At 32.7% G+C, this 22,892-nt stretch overlaps 2 protein-coding genes and 1 long non-coding RNA gene across 3 annotated transcripts in view; 2 read left to right on the plus strand and 1 right to left on the minus strand.

Annotated features, from left to right (window-relative positions):
* The first annotated feature begins 1,077 nt into the window (after positions 1 to 1,077).
* On the plus strand, positions 1,078 to 3,177 carry LOC142228246 (NADH-cytochrome b5 reductase-like). The gene has a single exon (XM_075298628.1). The coding sequence runs from the start codon at positions 1,161 to 1,163 to the stop codon at positions 2,145 to 2,147; it is 987 nt and encodes a 328-aa protein (XP_075154743.1). The 5' UTR covers positions 1,078 to 1,160; the 3' UTR covers positions 2,148 to 3,177.
* A 36-nt stretch (positions 3,178 to 3,213) lies between these two features.
* Positions 3,214 to 13,915, minus strand: LOC142228247 (band 7 protein AGAP004871-like). The gene is made up of 5 exons (XM_075298629.1): positions 13,712 to 13,915; positions 4,225 to 4,392; positions 3,816 to 4,164; positions 3,577 to 3,742; positions 3,214 to 3,489 (listed from the first exon to the last, which is right to left on the minus strand). Exons 1-5 carry the CDS (start codon positions 13,857 to 13,859, stop codon positions 3,358 to 3,360), a joined length of 963 nt encoding a protein of 320 aa, XP_075154744.1. The 5' UTR covers positions 13,860 to 13,915; the 3' UTR covers positions 3,214 to 3,357.
* The window catches only part of LOC142228248 (uncharacterized), a 90,754-nt gene continuing 71,865 nt past the window's right edge, over positions 4,004 to 22,892 (plus strand). Inside the window, exons 1-2 of the long non-coding RNA XR_012720108.1 lie at positions 4,004 to 4,140; positions 4,208 to 4,413. This is a non-coding gene — a long non-coding RNA (uncharacterized LOC142228248). The remainder of the gene's footprint in view (positions 4,141 to 4,207; positions 4,414 to 22,892) is intronic.

A 22,892-nucleotide genomic window follows, 5' to 3' on the forward strand; every position in this document is an offset into this window, starting at 1 on the left:
TTAAATCCCAATAAGCATCTCCAGATGAAATTTCGTTAGTGTGCCAACAACACAGTTTTGTCATATATTTCTTATGGGACCAAAAGGTAAGCAATCGTTAATAATTCCTTGTGGAATTTTCGTTACCAAATATAGCATTGTATTTCTAAGTGGTAGGGGAAATTTTCGCTAGAAGTGTATACCGGCCTTTGGAGCCACCGTGGTGCAATGGTTAGCATGCCCCCTTGCATACACAAGGTCGTGGGTTAGATTCCTGCTTCGACCGAACACCAAAAAGTTTTTCAGCGGTGGATTATCCCAACTCAGTAATGCTGGTGACATTTCTGAGTGTTTCAAAGCTTTTCTAAGTGGCTTCACTACAATGTGGAGGAGGTCCCTTGTCATTGATCCTAACATGGAATCGGGCAGCACTCAGTGATAAGAGAGAAGTTCAACAAAGTGGTATCAAAATGGATTGAATAGTCTAAGTGAGCCTGATACATCGGGCTGCCACCCAACCCAACCTCTAGATTGTTCCTCTAGATTTCAAAGACTTTACAAGAATAGGTTTGTTTTCATTTATAATTTTGATTATTTAAGGCAAAGTAATCACGAAAATAAAGTTGAAAACAACTAGAAAACCTAACATATATAGTACTCACCTAAATACGTGAGGTCTTGTTATCGATTTTTTACATTTTGCTTTCACAAGAAATGCACGGAAAACAGTATTATTGGCATGCAGCTTTTCGTAAGAGCTGCTGCATACTGGGCAAAAACATCTATGAATTTCTTATGCATAGCAAATATTTCGGTATAGGTGAATGAGAGATATTGCACAGGTTGTTAGTGTGCCCATCATATGGGGATTACCGCCAAGAATTCCTTATAGAAAGAAACATTTTTTTTTAACTACATACTGGCTGTTTAACACTGTATTATTGGCATACCAATAATGTAGTTTTGCTCTGTGTGTTTTTACAAGTGGATGGATTCTTCTGTATTTACGTTTTCTACGTTACACTAACTTCGCTTAATATATCAGCTGCTTCTCTTCAAGTGAGACAATAGTGAATTTGACGTTCAACAATTGTCAATTGGAGACAATTGTCAACAAATGGTGCTTTTTTTGTTTTTGTTGAATAAATAAATTATTGAGTTGTATATTGTAATTTTTTTTAATGAATAATTTTGAAGACACAGACGAATTCAGTGAATGTTGTGGAAATGGCTGTGCAAACTGCATACTCGATATTCATCTAAAACCACCAAAGCGATCAAATAACAAGGCGGGAAAAGTAAATATTCTTACGGAATACACTAATTTTACCTTGTTGGAAAAAGTTCCCCATTCAGCCGAGCAGGCGAATGTATGGGAATTACATTGGAAGTCTTCTCTTCAGCGTAATAATAAATCGTCATCGAATTTCATATTAGATATTGAACCAGGTTACCATTTGATGCTGCGAACTACTCAAAATATTGATGAAGGGGATGAAAGAGAAACGAAACGGAAATATTTACATCGACCCTATTCACCATATTGGTGGGATTGCAATGAAATGGAATTTAAAATTCTTGTAAATTTGAAATACAATGGACCAATGACCAAATTCTTGAAAAATCTTGAGGTAGGCGAGCAAGTTGAATTTCGGGGACCCATTGGTCAATTTGAATATATTGCCGATACAAAAGGTGACAAAATTTTATTTATTATTTCTCAAGGCGTTGCTGTGGCTCCATCTAAAGCCATAATAGAAAATGTCCTTAACAATGATGAAGATATGACCCGAATTCATCATGTAGCTTGTTATGAAGATATCGATCATATATATTGCAGAAATGATTTATATAACTATCAAAAGTATTGGAACTATAAATATGCAATATATTTAGCTCATGAATTGTGCAATAATGAAGAGTGCAGAAAGATACGACGGTGTTTGAGTGACTGTAAACATTTTAGAGGTAATTTGAAATACAAGGAACCTGTACATCCATTTCGATTTAGTGAATATGAATTAGAGGCTACTGTTCGTCCATTAATAAATGGTCAAGATCAAGTGTCAGTAATAATAGCCGGATCTGCAAAGTTTCAAAAATATTTTAAGGACTTATTAAATAGCGAATGTTATGCTATAAAAGAAGAGGATATACATTTATTGTGATACCAACGATTTATTAGGAATGGTCCAACCATAGTACTCGATTTTATTGTAAATAAAAAAAATATTACCAAATAGATTAGATTTTACGTTAATGGTATTTCAGAAAAGTTAACGAGTACATAGCCCTATAGCCCCTTATCTATGATACAGTAATGTAATACATAGAAAAATTGTAAATAGGTTTTCAAATCCTGGGGGCTAAAAATTTTCTTGAGGGGTCTAAGCCATCCCCCAGAGGTCTTTCTACACTTATGAATTTACTTATTCCCTTATAATACATTATTATAAAATGATTCCTAAAGAGAAATATTAAAATATGCTACCTACCTCTACTGAGGTAGGCGGATTCTTTAGAAAACCAGAGATACATATATGCAAATAGCTAATATTTTATCCATAAGTTGTAAAATCTTTTCGTTGAAAGTGGATTTTAATTCCGCCGTTTTTTGTAAAAGTTGCCATTATCACCAAATTTTCTGAAATTGTTAATAATATTTTAATTATCAGAAAGATATATGACTATATCGTTTACATCAGTCCGATTTTGTACGGTCATACTCCCTATTTTATTTTTTTATTTGCCTGAAATTTGATTGATGTCCTTTAAGCTACATAAATAGAAAATTTGACGATGGTCCACATCGGATAATATGTAATGCTTCCACCTGGGCCCCCTTCTCTGCCAATGTTAGATGGAGAATAAAATTTTGTTCCAAATCGTGTACCGGTTTCAAACACGAAGATTAAAGTCAGGGAAATTATCTGAATTTGAATCCCTATTTCGGCTTGCTAGTTAAAATTTTATAGAGTCGAAACGTATACCGCTATTGCCAGCTGGTGTAAATAAATTTTTCCTGCTATTTTTTTTTTCAAATTTGCCAGAAAAAGAATCCATCTGAAGACAACATGACTTCAAAATGTGTCAACATTATGTAGTTCTAAGAATTTATTGACTAGTGGATCTAAGCTTTAATTTAGAAATATATCTAATATTTGTTATAAATAAAAAAACTAGCAAATGAAAAAAGTATATTGCATATGGTTTTCTATACTTATAATAAATGGCTTGTGTTGTCGATTTTCTTTATTTGCGAACTCCAAATAAGCTTCATTATTAATTAAAATCGGTTTGATCTGCTTCCTTTCTCTTTAACATCTCCAAATCATATGAACGTAATAATTTCATATACTTTTCAAAATTCGTCGAATGTCACTGATGTTTATGGCTACAATGTCCATGACTGGCTGACAAAAATGGTGATAATAATTCCATAGGCAATGGAAATATAATAGTAGAATTCTTTTCGGCAGATATATTAACTAAAGTTTGTAAATAACGCAACTGGAATGAGATAAAATAAAAGTAAAATGAAATAAAAAGAAAAAATTAATGTATTCATATAAATATGTTCATGCTGCGTTGCTATACCTGTAAAGCTGAAGGGCTAGATGAAATAATCTCGGAAGCCTCTTTTAATGCTCTTGATGATTTCATTTCACCTTCGGCAGCAATGACTTTAGCGCGAGCTTCTCGAGCAGCCTCAGCTTCAGCAGCCATAGCCCTTTGCAAAGCTGTAGGCAACGAAACGTCTTTGCTGTAGTGATAAAAATAATGTCAAGTAATCTCTATGCATAACTTTCTTCCACAACCGAAATTAAAAACCTTACATTTCAACACGCTCAACTTTAACACCCCATGGGTCTGTAGCTTCGTCTAAGGACATTTGCATTGTATGCGATATAGTTTCTCGTTCGGTTAACAATTCGGATAAGTTTCTTGTACCCAAGACATTACGCAAAGTAGTGGCTGCTAGCAGTCGTGTGGAATGACTATAATTGGATACTTGTATAACAGACTTAAGAGGATCACTTATACGATAATAGACGACAGCATCTACTGTTACTGTTACTGAATCTTTGGAGAGAACTTCTTGTGGTGGTACATCAAATGACACAGTTCTCAAGTCTACTTTACAATAATCATCTACACATGGTAATACAAAGAATACACCAGGACCTTAAAAACAAAGCACTCATCACTTGATATATATACTGTATAGGATTTCCAATATACTACCTCTCGCTCCACCACTACGTAAACGACCCATACGAAATATCACTGCACGTTCATATTCGGCAACCACTTTAAAGCATATAAATACTGATATGGGAAACGTAAGAACCATGATTATTATGGACACGGTTGTAGCCAGTATTTCAACACAGTTCATGTCATCATTTTCGGCTGCAAGAAGAATACATAAAGGTAAGTTCATATTATTCAATGTATATTGTTTATATTTCACCAAAATATTGAAGTGCATAAATCAAATATTATGAGTGGTTCTTAATGAGTTTATAATTAACAGAATTTTTAATATATACACCACTTTTTGCCTGTTTCATGGTATTCAAACATATATAACTTCCACACTGAGTCTTAAATTTATAAGTAATTCATAATAATCATATATATTGTTTACTTTTTTTAAATTTATTATTTGTTTTCTATTTTTTTTTAATACTGGGGGAACCCAACATTTGCTCATTCGAATATTACTTGGTGCTTTGAAATGTTTGTTTATGTTTTTGTTTGATAATATGACGCGAAAAAAATCTTTTTGGAGCATTTTGTGTTTTTATTTATATCCATAGTTTGTTTACTTATCCACTTGCATTTGTTTAGAAATTGAGTTAGAACATAAATATCTTTTATAAGAAAATTAATTTGTGTGCATATAATAAAGTGGGTGATTCAAGAAAATTCCCTGTGTAAATAGCAGTGGTAGCTTTTATGAGTAATATATTTGTGTAGACATTTATACCCTTAAGATTTATATAAGTGCTGGACGCATTTAATAAAACAGGTACTGATTCCTTTAATGCCAGGGCTGTGGATAAGAACCAATTTTGCCCGCATTTATCATCAGCCTTGAAACCGACTCCGGTAATGTAAATAAATCCCATTGTAATAACACTCCATTTGTAATTCTGTGGTGTAGGGTACCAAAAATGGACCGATATAAATTATGTTATTTATTTATGTGTGCAAAAGAGCACTAAATTTCACATATGACGCCAATTGCATCTATTCACCTTAGCCCCTGCAAGGGTATACAAAAACTGTAAAAAAGCACTAAATTTCACATATGACGCCAATTGCATCTACTCACCTTAGCCCCTGTAAGGGTATAAAAAAAACTGTATATTAAGAATTTAACGTCAATTGGTTCCTATGTTCAAACAATTAAATTGTGACATACCTCTATATGGAGGCCCCTTAGCAATATGGACAGATATAAACAATCTTCAGCATATATATTTATAAAAATACAAAATTTTAAATAAATTCTGCTTCCAGAAGCTTAAGAAGTAAAGCCATGGTATCGGTGTATATTAGTGTTATATAAAATTGAATTAAATAAAAAATAAATTGGCCGATCTGAAGAAAAAACATAACACTAGTTTGATTTTGTAACCTCAAAATAAACCTACGATGCCAATTTTAGTCAAATTGAATGAATGTGAGTGCACTCAATGTTCAGATCTATGTAGGACTATGTCAAAATCTGGAAAGATGGGAACCCTATTTTGCATATTTCTAAACCTTTTATCAAAACCAGACTAACCTTAACGTTCAATAAGCCAAATCGCAAGATCGGTTTATATGTCCGTTGTGGTCTACGTTCGAGCGTGAAGTCTAAATAAAATCAAAATCGATATTTCGAACTGTTACAAATAGGCATTAAAATGGATCATTTCAGCCGATCTTCTAGTCTAACCTTCTAGAAAACATGGAATTATATCCAATATTGGAAGTTGCAAAGTCATGTTACAGTCCAACCGTTACTTCTATATCGCCAGGCAAATGCTTGATTCCACGATTTCAATTTTAGGTTAAAAAACTCAATGGAATATAATTAGCGTAAATATTGGTTAAGTTACAAAAATACGACTCCCACTCGTTGTTGCCACTCGAGCCACAAATAATCTACCAAAATTAAGAGAAATTCTACCAAAAACTACCAAACAAAATAATCTGTAGAGAATTTTCTTGAAATTTTATTTCTATAGAAAATTTTGGCAAAATTTTATTTCTATAGAAAATTTTTTTGGAACTTTATTTCTATGGAAAATATTGTCAAAATTTTATTTCTATAGAAAATTTTGTCAAAATTTTATTTCGTTTTGTTTGTTATTGTTGGCTTCTCTTCAATCGTTATTGTTGTTTTTGATCTCAGCTTAAAGCCATGCATTGACTAAACTACAAGTGTAGCTTAACCAACAGAGGAAAAGTATGCTTGTCAAATTTATTTGGGCAAAGCCCTATAGACTGCAAGATGGTTGGATGTACAGCTGTTTCGGAATTACCACATTCCTCATCAGCATCCTCTACTTGCAGCAAAACTATCAACCAATTATCAGAATAAATTCGGGTAATTCACTCAACCCAAAGTGAAATACACTTGAACCTTCCGAAAAAGGGTTTAATAGTCGGCTACTGCCTAAACAAATTTGCAAGCATATCTCTTTTCCTTTGCCAAACTCAAATCATCGTTTTGTATTTAGTTGGCTGGAAGCAGGCTCAAAAACAAAACCAGCCAACCATCTTGCAGTCTATAGGGCTTTGCCCAAATAAATTTGACAAGCATACTTTTCCTCTGTTGGTTAAGCTACACTTGTAGTTTAGTCAATGCATGGCTTTAAGCTGAGATCAAAAACAACAATAAAATTTTATTTCTATAGAAAATTTTGTCAAAATTTTATTTCTATAGAAAATTTTGTCAAAATTTTATTTCTATAGAAAATTTTGTCAAAATTTTATTTCTATAGAAAATTTTGTCCAAATTTTATTTCTATATAAAAATTTTGTCCAAATTTTATTTCTATATAAATATTTTGTCCAAATTTTATTCCTATATACAAATTTTGTCCAAATTTTATTTCTATAGATTATTTTGTCCAACTTTTATTTCTATAGAAAATTTTGCATAGGAAAAGAGATATGTTTGTTTTGAATTTATTTCGGCATAAGCCGGCTATCAATGTAAAACCTTTTTTCGGAGGGTTCAAGTGTGGTTTATTGTTGGGTTTAATGAACTGCCTGAATTTATTCTGATAATTGGTTGATAGTTTTGCTGCAAGTAGAGGATGCTGATGAGGAATGTGGTAATTCCGAACCTATAGAAAATTTTGTCAAAATTTGATTCCTATAGAAAATTTTGTCAAAATTTTATTCCTATAGAAAATTTAAATTTTAACTCTAGAGAATTTTTTTTCTCAAAATTTTATTTCTATAGAAATTTTTTTCAAAATGTTATTTCTAGAGAAATTTTTGTCAAAATTTTATTTGTGGAGAAATGTTTGTCAAAAATTTATTTATAGAGAAATTTTTGTCAACATTTTATTTCTATAGAAATTTTTTCAAAATTTTATTTATAGAGAAATTTTTGTCAATATTTTATTTCTATAGAAATTTTGTCAAAAATTTATTTCTAACATAAGAGGAATACATTGCAAAATTACCAAAACATCAAGAATTCTACCAATCTACCAAACAGTAAAAAATCTACTACAGCCCCCGACTCCACAGCCCTGCCAACGACTGGTGTAAGGCTATCGACTTGGTCGGAAAAAATCAGGGCTACACTGTGGTTCTCAATATAACGCAAAATCGCTGTGGATTACACTTTGATGAAATCCCATTCGTTAAACCTCTCAACGAGAGGATTGATAATTTCAATATAACATACAACTAAAATGATGACTATAGGTAACTGGAAGCGCCTATATGCGTATCCATAAAAAAATGTAATAGCAAACAAAAACAGAATATGTTTTTCAGAAGACTGTTTTTATACTCTCCACCATAGGATGAAGGGTATATTAGCTTTGTCATTCCGTTTGTAACACATCTAAATGTTGGCCCAAGACCCCATAAAGTATATATATTCTGGGTCGTGGTGAAATTCTAAGTCGATCTAGCGATGTCCGTATGTCCGTCCGTCTGTATAAACCGATCCCCAGATTTGGCTTGCGGATCCTCTTAGAAGCAAATTTCTTCCGATGTGGTTGAAATTTGGAACATGGTGTACCAATTATTTATAGACTCCCGTAATTATTTATAGACTCCAATATATATACCGGCCAAGAAGTGAATTATATAGGTGTTTAATCTGCCTTTTTGTCTAGCGTGTACCACGTATGGACTAACTTACCTTGACATCGGCATAACCCAAGTAGTTCGATTGTGAATGACAGCCTTTAGTAGAAGTTTCTACGCAATCCATGGTGGAGGGTGCAAAAGATTTGTCATAGCCGAACTTACGGCAGTATATATTCTGTCAATCTGTCATTTATATCATACATACTGCTGAAAGTAAGTGCACTCAACAGTCTGCAAACACAGCAGTCGGTGTCTGCTGTTGTTTTTGTAATTCATAGTGTAGTGAACCAGAATTCGTAAAGTGTTTAGGTTTAATATGCTAACCCAAAGGAATTTAAAAGCTGAAAATAGTTTTCTGTATAAAGGTGGGTATTAGGTTCGAGTTTAGCCGCTAAAAACGTCATTTTTCACGATTACTTTTCTTTAATAATCCATTTTAAGGAATACAAACTTTGTGAAAATTTGCTCATAATAAAATTTGCAACAAATATGTATAATGCATTTTTCTTACTGATTTAGTTTTCACTTTAGCGATTTTAGCGGCTAAACTCGAACTTAATACTCACCTTAACCCAGTCCTCTAATATTCCTAAAAGCTTCTCAATGGTACCAGCAAACTTTTTCTATGCTGTGATGTCTTAATTTCACAAAAATACATAGAAGACACCTTATCAATATGGTGATAGCCTCAAGTTGACATTTTTTGCTTGTTTCGGGCAAATTCAAACATGTTTTAGGGTAAACGAGTTTAAAAAACAGACAATGTTTGCTATTTAAGCAAACAGTGACTGTAAGTTTTTTCAGCAGATATTTTTGCTGTTTTAGCAGAATTTTCGGCTGTACTTACAAATTTCTTTGGGTATACCAATCTATGTTTCAGTTAAACCAAAATAGGTGTTAGAAAAATTTATACAATATTACAAATTTGTGACACTATTTAGTTTTCCAGTAGACTTTTCATGGTTTAGCAAATTTTGACAAGAATTTTCTATAGAAATAACATTTTGACAAAAATTTTCTATTTGGATACAATTTTCTATAGAAATAAAATTTTGACAAAAATTTTCTTTACAAATAAAATATTGACAAAAATGTTTTATACAAACTAAATTTCGACAAAAATTCTTTATACAAATAAAATTTTGACAAAATTTTCTATAAAATAACATTTTGACAAGAATTTTAAGAAATAAAATTTTGACAAAAATTTTCTATAGAATCAAATTTTGACAAAATTTTCGATAGAAATAAAATTTTGACAAAATTTCTATAGAAATCACATTTGGACACTATTTGCTATAGAAATAAAATGCTGACAAACTATTCTAAAGAAAAGCAATTTTGACAAACATTTTCTATAGGAAAAATTTTTGAGAAAACTTTTCTATAGAACTAAAATTTTGACAAGAATTGTCTTTAGAAATAAAAAATGACAACATTTTCTATAGAAATAAAATTTTGAGAAAATTTTCTATAGAAATAAAATTTTGAAAAAGCCAACCGCAAGTTTTTTTAATATGTTTTTTCCTATGTAATTTAGACCCGCTAGTTTTTTAATACTTAAATAGAGACAAACCATAATTGGAGTTGGGTCGAAACTGGTATTGAACCCATTGCTATGCTAAACGTTGCACTTCGGTGGCCTCCTAATAGGACAAACCTCGTAAGCATGTTAAGGTAGTATTTGGAGTATTCGAGAAAAATATTCCTCGAATAAGTTTGGTTTACTCTGTGTGTGTGTGTTCTTTCAAGCACCTTGAAAATCGAAAAAAAATCTTCACTTAAATTTGGCAATATTTCAATTCATTGAATTCATCAATATCGTACATTATAGTCGATTTGATGGTTGTGAATTTGAATAAAAATGGCCAAAAATTGTTTTCTTTTATTATTTTCATGTGTAATTAGTTTTGTTTTATAGTTGGATTGATTTAGGCAAGTTATGAATATCCTCTTAAAACAAAAACAAAAATCAATTGAAAAAAATATTTCGTGCCAAATTTTATGGTATACTATTTCCAATAAACGTGTGATGTGTTCCGATGTGTGTGCTCATAAGTGCACAATCTAGCTAATCATCAGGCATCAATTGATGCGTACATATTTTTCGGAAAATTGAGTGAAGGTTTTCATTTTCTTTACACAATTTAAAAGTTTGTAGTACACCAAACTCAATTGGTTGTAAATTTACTTGAATGAATGTACACAGATAGAAAAAAATGCAATGACCATTCATAAAATATGCCAAATATGTGCAAAAATTAGGATTTTATGCAGTAGGATAAGACTTAAAAATGATATATGACCGAGCTAACACGAGGGAATTAAAGGGGAGTATCAAAAAATTGAAAAAAAAAAAAACGATATTCGACTTTTGCGGTTATTATATAAACGATTTTTGACGCCGCGACTTTCGACTTTATCACGGTCTCCTTTCAATACAAGTATAATATTTTTTCGAAAAGTTGACTTTCGAATTCTGTATCCCGGAGAAAGTGGAGAAGAAACTCTGCGAATTACTGTTCTAGCGGATTTGTTGTCTCGGAACAAGTAACATAGAACACTGAGCACCACGTCACAAGACGATGTGTACAATATTGGTTAGGGTGAAGCAATCATGACATCGACTAGATTAACAACGATAGGAGAACGGACGAAGCAAAGGAACAAGTCGAACCTTCTAAGTTTATTGTGACAGATAGACACCATTTCTTGGCTATTAAACAGGTTTCAAATTGTAAACATTGTTACACAAAACGCGTTTCAGAAGCAGTGAATGAAGCTGACCCATTTTTGTCGGCGGCGGCTGACACTAAATTTTTCCCTCCGGCGTCGGCGGCTTGACGCCTAAGACGGTATAAATTTGTCTATTCGGCGTTGCGCAATTTTTCATTATAAAATCAATTTGATGTTATCCGAAAGACAATGAGACTAATTGTACAACCAATCTTACAATTAAATTTACATTTCGTTCAAATTTTCAGAGCTAAATTATTATAACAATTTGATACTGATCGATTGTGGGTGGAAAGTTCAAATTTTTGCAAATAATACAACAAAATATAAGTCGAGATGAGTCGATATATTCGGCGGCGGCGTCGGCTGGTATAAACTGGTCGGCGGTGCGACTCGGCGGCTTCATTCTCTGTTCAGAAGTGTTTCGAGGATTATTTATGCATGTTTGCCAACAGATGGCGTAGTTCAGGATATACACATCAGCCAATGCTGAAACTATATTCATGTCGTAACCTCATTTCATAGCTTTCATTTTACAGTAGGTGTCATTTCCGCGGAGTGAAAACCACAAATGACCCTCCTCGTTTCCCAAATATTTCCGACCAATATAATCTTGTTCCATTCCAAACATATACATACATAATTTGTTTTAATAAAGTATTCAGCATATTCGCAAATTCCTCTCTGTCTCTCGCCATGCTTAATATATTTGTAACATCTCGGATACCAGTCATTCCTTGATGTTGTCAAGCCATGATAACTCTTGTTTTCTTCTTCTAATGTTGTTTCCTTTAATTTTTATGCGGGTTATGTTTTACGGCAATTTATATTTCTGATCTCTCATAATATGTCCCAAATGCGCAGTTTTTATCCTTTTTATGGCTTTGATGAGTTCTTTCTTTCGCATTGCATTTTTCTTAATATTTCAGCATTTAAGACATTGACAGTTCATGGAATTTTTAATATTCACTGATATATCCATATTTCGAAGGCTTCCAACTTTTTAATATTAGTAGATTTTACGGTCTACAGGTTCATTGGGTGCGTACAGTAGGACTGCCCGGAAATATACAAAGAAAAAATATCACCAACATTTTACCAATTAAAATTTTAATTGAATTTTAAACATTATTCAATTCAAAATTTAATTGAACCAAATATCAATTACAAAAATAATTATATCAATTAAATTTTTAATTGGGACTATTAATTATACCCTGCGTCAGACTGTGTAATAGGGTATTATAAGTTAGCGCATATGTTTGCAACACCCAGAAGGAGACGAGATAGACACATGGTGTCTTTGACAAAAATGCTCAGGATGGGCCCCTGAGTCGATCTAGCCATGTCCGTACGTCCGTCTGTCTTTGAACTCATTTTTTTAATCAAAGTCCACGTCGCAGTTTCAGTCTAATCGACTTCAAATTTGATACCAGTTTTATATATAGATTTATATATAACATAGCTTACAAGGAGTACAATTAGTAGTATAGACTAGTGTGCTAAATTTTATTGAAATCGGTTCAGATTTAGATATAGCTTCCATTTATATCTTTCGTCCGATTTACACTCATATGACCACAGAGGTAAATTTGAAATCCGATTTAAGTGTAATTTTGCACAAAGCGTAGAATTAAGATTGTAACTATGCATGCCAAATTTGATTGAAATCGGTTCAGATTTAGATATAGCTCCCATATATATGTTTTTTCTGATTTAGGCAAAAATGGGCAAAACCCCAACATTTTTTTTTGTAAAATCGCCACTGCTAAGTCGAAAACTTTTAAAAATGACGCGGATCGATATATCATAAATGCACTTTTGCGAAGTTGCCTTTAAAATTGCTTCAGAATTAAATGTTTCCCATATTTTTTTGCTAACATTGTGGTCCACCCCGGGACATTAGCCGACTTAAATTTTAAGTCTATAAATTCTGTAGAAGTCGTAACAAGATTTGTCCATATCGAGTCAGATTTAAATATAAGTATGGGAACAAAAAACTTATTTTCATATGCAAGTTGCGTGAGTATCCAGAAGTTTCTGAAGTTGAGATATGTGTCATCAGCGTGTCTAGTATTGTTTAAAACTGATCCGCTTATAACATTCTCTCGAACTAGTTGCTCGCAATAAATATTAAAAAGCAATGGAGACGGTAAATGCCCCCACATGAATCCTTTGGATATAGGTATACTTTCGGTATATCTCTGTTCATCTCAGGACATTACTCGGGAATGCGTCAAAATTCCGCAGAGCCACGTGTGGCGTGTGATGGCTTCGTTGGCCGTTTGATGGCCATAATTCGTCCCAAGGCAGCCAATTCTAACAAATCTAAACTTTTTACAAAATTTGTTGTTATTTTCTCATGTTTTTGCTTTTGAACAATATAAATAAAAAAATATAGCGCTTCACGTCCGTCAGTGGCAATTTGTACCAATTTCCCGTAGGGTAGTTATATAATTGAAAATGTGATAGCAGGGGTTTTTTACGTGCGCATAGTTGGTTCTGTCCGACTTTACTTGATTTTAGTGATTAATTTCCAAACTGTGAATTTTATTCAATGCATTTTCTTCGAAACCAATAATAATTTAATTCAGATATTTTCACTGCGTAAACACAATATCCTCCATATATTTTTTCCTTAAGATTATTTAACGTAACCTACACGTCTGTAATCCTTGATAAGTACGCGTAGGTTCTCCCGGATTCGTGGGTATTGTTATCGTATGGGAACGAATATCGGTCGTAGGATATCGTATTGTCTCGGGTATTGGAGCAATTCGGGCACGATTTTGTAAACGAGGCGAATTCATGTTATTTTTCCAATTCGATTTCAAATTTCTCACTTGCGATCTTAACCGATCAATGATCTGCCACCAACTAACTAATCCAGAACAATTCACGAAATTTTCTTTATGGAAATTTTCACAGCTTTACGAGAAGTTCATCCAGTAGATTCGTATGTATTACGTATATTAATGGGGATTTTGTTTGGGCTAATGTACTTGTTGTTAAATATGGTGTGGTTGGTCAGTCAGTCAGTCATGGGAACATCTAAATTGCATGGATGTTCATGTTGATAGTGGAAAATTGTATTGGGAGCAATTGAAATGAAATCGTATTGATTGGAAATCTCTTTAATTTCTTTTATAAACTATCTAGGTGGTGAGGCTACATCACTACACGGGAGTAGATAATTTGTGTTCATTGCTTTCAACTGCCACCAACGGTGTTAAATGGAAAAAAAACTATATTTTTCCAGCGCAATGTCGGCGGTAAATATTTTGTTTACTTTAAGTTTTGGGCGCTGTTGTGTACGTGTTTTGTTTAGAGAGAAAATACAAACGGTGAAAAGTTTATTTTCTATGAAAGTTTTTTTATTTTATTTTGGAAAATTCTCCTTTATATGTACATTTATGTAGGTATGAAATACGATGTTCTTACAAGATTAGACCAGTGAAAAAAAAAACAAATCAAATTAGCCTGGAATACTGCAAACTCCAAACTTTTGTCTCTATAGACAATTTTGTGGAAATTTTATCTCTATAGAAATTTTTTCAATAGGAAAATTCGTCGATATTTTGCCTCTTTAAAAAATTTCGTCGAAATTTTGTCTTTATGGAAAATTTCCTCGAAATTTTGTTTCTATAAAAAATTTCGTCAAAATTTTATCTCTAGAAAATTTCGTCAAAATTTTGTCTCTATAGAAAATTTCGTCGAAATTTTGTCTCTATAGTAAAATTTCGTCGAATTGATTTCTCTATAGAAAATTTCGTCGAAATTTTGTCTCTATAGCAAATGTTGTCTCTATAGGAAATTTCGTCGAAATTTTGCCTCCATAGGAAATTTCGTCGAAATTTTGCCTCTATAGGAAATTTTGTCTGTATAGGATATTTAGTCGAAATTTTGCCTACAGCAATTTTTCGTCGAAATTTTGTTTATATAGAAAATTTCGTTGAAATGTTGTCTCTGTGGAAAATATCGTCGAAATTTTGTCCCTTCAGGAAATTTCGTCAAAATTTTGACTCTATAGAAAATTTCGTCAAGATTTTAACTCCATAGAAAATTTCGTCGAAATTGTTGTCTCTATAGAAAATTTCATCGAAATTTTTGTCTCTATATGAAATTTCGTCGAAATTTTGTGTCTATAGAAAATTTCGTCGAAATTTTGTCTCTATGGAAAATATCATAAATTTCAAATTTTGTCCATATTTTGTTTGTATAGGAAATTTAGTCGAAATTTTGTATACAGCAAATTTTGTCGAAATTTTGTTTTTATGGAATATTTCGTTGAAATGTTGACTCTATGGAAAATATCGTCGAAATTTTGTATGTTTTGGAAATTTCGTCAAAATTTTAACTCTATAGAAAATTTCGTCAAAATATTAATCTCTATAGAAAATTTTTTTCGAAATTTTGTGTCTATAGAAAATTTCGTCGAAATTTTGTCTATAGGAAATTTCGTCGAAATTTTGTCTCTATAGTAAATTTCGTTGAAATTTTATCTCTATAGTAAATTTCGTCGAAATTTTATCTCTATAGAAAATTTCGTCGAAATTTTGTCTCTATAGAAAATTTTATCTCTATAGAAAATTTCGTCAAAATTTTATCTCTATAGGAAATTTCGTCGAAATTTTGTCTCTTTAGGAAATTTCCTCGATATTTTGTGTCTATAGAAAATTTCCTCGACATTTTGTCTATAGAAAATTTCGTCTCTGTATAAATTCCTCGATATGTTGTCTCGATCGGAAATTTTATCTCTATAAGAAATTTCGTCGAAATTTTGTCTCTATAGAAAATTTTGTCTCTATGGAAAATTTCGTCGAAATTTTGTCTCTATAGGAAATTTTGTCGATATTTTGTCTCTATAAGAAATTTAGTCGAAATTTTGTCTACAGCAAATTTCGTCGAAATTTTGTTTTTATAGAATATTTCGTTGAAATGTTTCGTCAAAATTTTGACTCTATAGAAAATTTCGTCGAAATTTTGTCTCTATAAGAAATTTCGTCGAAATTTTGTCTCTATGAAATTTTATCCCTATAGTAAATTTCGTCGAAATTTTGTCTCTATAGAAAATTTCGTCAAAATTTTATCTCTATAGAAAATTTCGTCAAAATTTTATCTCTATAGAAAATTTCGTCAAAATTTTTGTCTCTCTAGAAAATTTCGTCTAAATTTTGTCTTTTTAGAAAATTTCGTCGAAATTTTGTTTCTATAGAAAATTCTGTCGAAATTTAGCGTCTATAGAAAATTTCGTCGAAATTTTATCTCTAGAAAATTTCGTCGAAATTTTGTCTCTATGAAATTTTATCCCTATAGTAAATTTCGTCGAAATTTTATCTCTATAGAAAATTTCGTCAACATTTTATCTCTATAGAAAATTTCGTCAAAATTTTGTCTCTCTAGAAAATTTCGTCGAAATTTTGTCTTTTTAGAAAATTTCGTCGAAATTTTGTTTCTATAGAAAATTCTGTCGAAATTTTGCTTCCATAGAAAATTTCGTCGAAATTTTATCTCTAGAAAATTTCGTCGAAATTTTGTCTCTATTGGAAATTTAGTCGAAATTTTGTCTACAGCAAATTGCGTCGAATTTTTTTTTTTTATAGAATATTTCGTTGAAATGTTGTCTCTATAGAAAATATCGTCGAAATTTTGTCTTTTTAGGAAATTTCGTCAAAATTTTAACTCTATAGGAAATTTCGTCGAAATTTTTGTCTCTATAGAAAATTTCATCGAACTTTTTGTCTCTATAGAAAATTTTGTCGAAATTTTTGGCTCTATAGAAAATTTCGTCGAAATTTTTGTCTCTATAGGAAATTTCGTCGAAATTTTGTGTCTATAGAAAATTTTGTCTCTATAAGAAATTTCTTCGAAATTTTGCCTTTATAGTAAATTTCGTTGAATTTCGTCTCTGTATTAAATTTCGTCGATATGTTGTCTCTATAGGAAATTTCTTCGAAATTTTGTCTCTATAGAAAATTTTGTCGAAATTTTGTTTCTATAGAAAATTTCATCGAAATTTCGTCTCTATAGAAAATTTCCTACATATAAGAGAGCGAAAGTAATACAGCGCAAAACAAGTTTCGTTCGGAATTAGCTGTCTGTCGACATGAGGCGGATAAAACCGACGTCGCCTTCATCTTTATACACAAATTAATCTATGCTGGTTGTAAAAATAAAAGATAAAATATTTCTTCATATTTGGTTTATGTAAAGCAAATTTAAATTTATTTCAAACTTAACATTTTTCTTGAGTGTAGCTATAAAACTCAAAATACATCTGTTGGTATCATAAGGTGGTTTTTGGATATTTTAAGATCATCCAAAAATAAACGGTGTAATGTAAATATTTGGACATTATTCTCACTTGGTTACCGATAGACTATCAACCGACTACCACTTATTTCTGTGAAGAAGGCTAAATAAGGTTGTTTGCCCATAAACTTTAGTACCTACTCATTGTACAACGCTTCATCATAGGATATAAATTTGTGACTGCATTTAAATCGTATACCAATGACCTGTTTTTAATAGAGCAAAGCAAAGAATTCGGATTTCCTCAGCTCCGAAAAACAAATCTGCTTGCTACTGACACAAAAAGTTCGCTTCGCACCCGCTCCATTTTAAATAAAACAAGTAAGACAGAACTAATGTCTGGATCTGGATGAAATTCTCAATTTCTTAGGATCATCACGAATTAACCTTCTTTTCGCTCTAGAACGATTAGCTTAGGAGATATGAGAAAAATAAACTTTTCATATAAAATGTTGGTTTTTTGCAGTATTTGTTGAGGATTTTCGATTTTCTGGGGGTTATAACAAATTAACCTCATTTTCGCTGTAGGAAAGGATATGCAAATTTAGATTTTTCACGATTTGAATAGAATTTTTGGTTTTTGGGTTTTTATCACAAATTAACATACTTTTCGTTTTGGGCCGCTTAGTTGAGGAGATATGAACAAAAAAAGTTTTTCATATAAAGATTTCGATTTTTAGGATTTATATGGAGTTTTCGTTTTTTTTGCGGGTGATCACGAATTAAAGTCTTTTTATTGTACGACGCTTAGTTTAGGAAACATGCACGAATTTTTATGTTTTTCAAGATTTTTATGGTATTTTTGTTTTTTGGAGTGTGATAACAAACTAACATTCTTTTCGTTCTTGGACTGTTAGTTTTGGAGATATTATCATAGAAGTTTTTCATATAAAAAATTCCATTTTTATACCCACCACCATAGAATGGTGACGGGGGTATAATAAGTTTGTCATTCCGTTTGTAACGCATCGAAATATCGATTTCCGACTATATAAAGTATATATATTCTTGATCAGGGAGAAATTCTAAGACGATATAACGATGTCCGTCTGTCCGTCTGTCTGTCTGTCTGTCTGTCTGTCTGTTGTAATCACGCTACAGACTTCAATAATGAAGCAATCGTGCTGAAATTTTGCACAAGCTCGTCTTTTGTCTGCAGGCAGGTCAAGTTCGAAGATGGGCTATATCGGTCCAGGTTTTGATATAGTCCCCATATAAACCGACCTCCCGATTTGGGGTCTTGGGCTTATAGAAATCGTAATTTTTATCCAATTTGCCTGAAATTTGAAATCTGGAGGTATTTTATGACCATAAAGAGATGTGCCAAAAATGGTGAGTATCGGTCCACGTTTTGGTATAGCCCCCATATAGACCGATCTCCCGATTTTACTTCTTGGGCTTATAGAAACCGCAGTTTTTATTCAATTTACCTGAAATTTGAAATCTAGAGGTATTGTAGGACCACAAATACGTGTGCCAAAAATGGTGAGTATCGGTCCACGTTTTGGTATAGCCCCCATATAGACCGATCTCCCGATTTTACTTCTTGGGCTTATAGAAACCGCAGTTTTTATTCAATTTACCTGAAATTTGAAATCTAGAGGTATTGTAGGACCACAAATACGTGTGCCAAAAATTGTGAGTATCGGTCCATAGTTTGGTATAGCCTCCATATAGACCGATCTCCCGATTTTACTTCTTGGGCTTATAGAAAACGCAGTTTTTATTCAATTTACCTCAAATTGGAAATCTAGAGGTATTGTAGGACCACAAATACGTGTGCCAAAAATTGTGAGTATCGGTCCATATTTTGGGATAGCCCCCATATAGACCGATCTCCCGATTTGGGGTCTTGGGAAACCGTAGTTTTTATCCAATTTGTCTGAAATTGGAAATCTAGAGGTATTTTAGGACCATAAAGAGGTGTGCCGAAAATGGTGAGTATCGATCCATATTTTGGTATAGCCCCCATATAGACCGATTTCCCAATTTTACTTCTTGGGCTTCTAGAATCCGAAGTTTTTATCCTATTTGCCTGAAATTGGAAATCTAGAGGTATTTTCGGGTCACAAAGAGGTGTGCCGAAAATGGTGCGTATCGGTCCATATTTTAGTATAGCCCCCATATAGACCGATTTCCCAATTTTACTTCTTGGGCTTCTAGAATCCGAAGTTTTTATCTTATTTGCCTGAAATTGGAAATCTAGAGGTATTTTCGGGTCACAAAGAGGTGTGCCGAAAATGGTGCGTATCGGTCCATATTTTAGTATAGCCCCCATAACAACGATCTCCCGATTTAACTCCTTGGGTTTCTAGAAACCGTAGTTTTTATCTGACATGCCTGAAATTGTAAATATTCTGGTATTTTAGGCTCACAAAAACGTGTATCGGATTAAGTTTTTATCGGTCCATTTGGGGGTGTAGAAGGCGCACTGATCATGAAAATTGTTTGAAACTCAATGTAAAATTTCCAGATTTTACTTCTACAGATTTAAGATTTCAAATCAAGGCGTTATTTTATAATTTTCTTGCACACTTACAAGAGATGTTAATGATTCCTCTAAACCTCAAACAAAAATGGTTCTTATAAATCCAGAATCTGATATAGTCCTCATAGGTGAAATCTTTAAATTTATCTTCGGGTTGTGTCCTCAAGTCCTCAAGCCCTCCTGAAATTTCAAAGGAAACCCTAATATTTGGTTCATGGTGGTGGGTATTTAAGATTCGGCCCGGCCGAACTTACTGCTGTATATACTTGTTTAGGATACCATCTAGATTTTCGTTTTTTGGGAGTGATTACGTATTAACCTTCTTTTCGCTTTTGGGCGCTAATTTTAGGAGAAATGAACAAAATTAGATTTTTTCAGGATTTAGATGGAGTTTTCGTTTTGTGGGGGGTGAATACTAATCAACCTTCTTTTTGCTCTACGACGCACAGAGGGACAAACTCGCAAAAAATGGAGATTAATTAAAAAAAATATTTTTTTTTTAAATACTTAGGATCCGATTAAAGTATATAAAATTCTACATCACTACTGAAAATTTCAATGTCATATGTTGTTTACTTGTCAAGCTGCATTATGTTAAAGTTAAGCAATTTTGTGTTTTTTTGGAATTCGGTATATTTCGGAGCTTAATATAAAGTATTTTGCAAGCCAAAAGTAATATTTTCACTATGGAATCTTCATCCTCTGGTATTTTAGCGATCTTCTACAAAAAATATGTAAACAAAAAATGTGTATAAATATTTTGAAAAAATATTTTAAAATGTGTCTAAATTTTGGCTATTTTCAAAATATTCTTGGATATTTAAATATGAATGGGGTCACTTGGCGTTAGAATATTAATGTTTTAATAAACTACAATTCCTAGGCTTTCATATTACGTAATAAAATGTTGCGCGTTTTTGCGCGAAATTTTTTTATTAAATTAACTGTGAAAATAGTCACTCAAGCAAAAAACACAAGTTTTTGTCTTTTATTAGCTTTTTCTTCGTTTTCTTTGTTATAAAGACCGGTATGCACCTCTAGCGAAATTTTCGGTGGCAAAAATTTATTTAACACAAATTTTAAACCAGCTAATCGCTTTTAAAAATTGTTAATATATGTTCCAAATATTCCTCAAATAAATTTTTTTTTATTATTTACAGACCTTTTAAAACTTTTACGCACACAATGATTGTAATAAATTAAATGTTTGCTGCCAAAATATGCTTTGGTGCGTACCAGCTTACGAAATTGTACGCTACCGAAAATTTCGTTAGCATAAATAGCAATGCATTTCTTATGGGAAGGAAATTTTTCGCTAGAGGTGCATACCGGCCTTAACTGTAGTTTTTAAATATCGTTATAAACTGTGTGTTACAGTGATAAGAGTATTTGTTATTGTGCGTTATGTGTTGTGTATTGAAATGCGAAAACGTCCACACGTCTGACGTTTTCGCATGATGTAAAACTTGTAATTGGGTTCCTGGGTTGCCCGAAACAAAGATTTTAAGAACTACAGAGAACATTTTTCTCGCAAATGGAGTCGAAAGGATTGCCATCGAGACATATTAAATATCCTACTTAGTTAAGATCCAATCCTATCTGGTAAATCAAAATTGCCAAAAAAAGAAAAAATCTGCCAACTTCCAAAATCAGTGATAGATCTACTTGTTTCGCCTTCAGTTTTGACGAACGTGGCGCCAGAAGCCACAAATCATGAAACCGATGACGACGATGATTATATGGAGGACAATGCATTTGAGTTTGATGACTTTGGGCATATATTTTAAAATAGCAGATCAGAAACATATGTCTTATAATTTAAAACGATTTATAAAAACTTATGTATAACTTTTTTCCTACTTTGTAGATATGAAGGAACAAGCTATTTTTTTAAACAAATTTAACAAATTTAATATCTGCTTTGGGTCCCGAATTTAGTTACACATATGATACAACAATGCCCCTTTCGTCAACGTTATTATAATACAAATAAATTAATTTCTATGTGAAAATTGTATTAATTTTTTCCAAAAAAAAGAAACAAAAAATTCGACTGAGCCAGAACATTTTTTAAAAGGGGGCGTGGCACCGCCCTATTCCACATTGGATGTAACTTATACTGCACGATCAACATATATACCAAATCTCATATTCATACCCCTGATAGTTCATGAGATATATCCGTTTGAATGGGCGGTGCCACGCCAAATTATAACCAAGTATAGCCACGGTTTATTAGCAGGACAACAGTGGTTATGATTGGGAGGTGTCACGCCCAATCATAACCAGGTATAGCCAATGATTATTACCAGATTAACAGTACAAAATTGGGAAAGTTTCACGACAGTCGGTCCGTTACTATGACCGCTAGAGCTATTTTTAATAGTGGGAGTGGCACCGCCCACTTTTCCAAAAGATGTGTAGCCTATGTCACTCAGTGATAATGTAGCATTATAATAGTGAAATAATTTTTAAAATCGGATAAGTAGTTCAATTAATCTCCTTTTTTTGCGATTTTGCCCCACTGTGCGCAAAAAAAGTTTTTCGTATGAAAATTTAGATTCTTTTGGAATTGGATGGTTAGCAGTTTTTAATGTAGTTTCACCCATTTCCTTCTATGTTTTTGTAGTTCAGATAGTATCCAGATCAAAGAACTTTGCGACGTGAATTGGATGTGTCCAGAGTGATCTGGTGGTGAGACGGGTAGGTTTAGCTGGGCAAGCGAAAAGGTGACGTGTGTCATGTGGCCATTAATTACAGATGGGACATACGTCAGCTACTCTGCTATCAATCACTGATAGGTAGGAATTGAGGCGGCTGCATTTGCCTGATCTTAGTTGGGCTAAAACTACCCTGGTTTGCCGTGGATTGTCTCTCTCCTTCGGTGCTATGGGCGGTGATCGAGCTCGGAGAACTGGATTAACCTTGTAGCTTCTCACCGCTTCAGCTTCAGATTTGGTGGGAGATATCATCAGATTTCTTGCAGTGATATATATCTGGTAAAATAAACGAGGTAGACGTTCCATCGATCGCTCTGGGACGC

The sequence above is a fragment of the Haematobia irritans genome, chromosome 3 (assembly GCF_050003625.1).
Source record: "Haematobia irritans isolate KBUSLIRL chromosome 3, ASM5000362v1, whole genome shotgun sequence".
Classification (NCBI taxonomy): Eukaryota; Metazoa; Arthropoda; class Insecta; order Diptera; family Muscidae; genus Haematobia; species Haematobia irritans.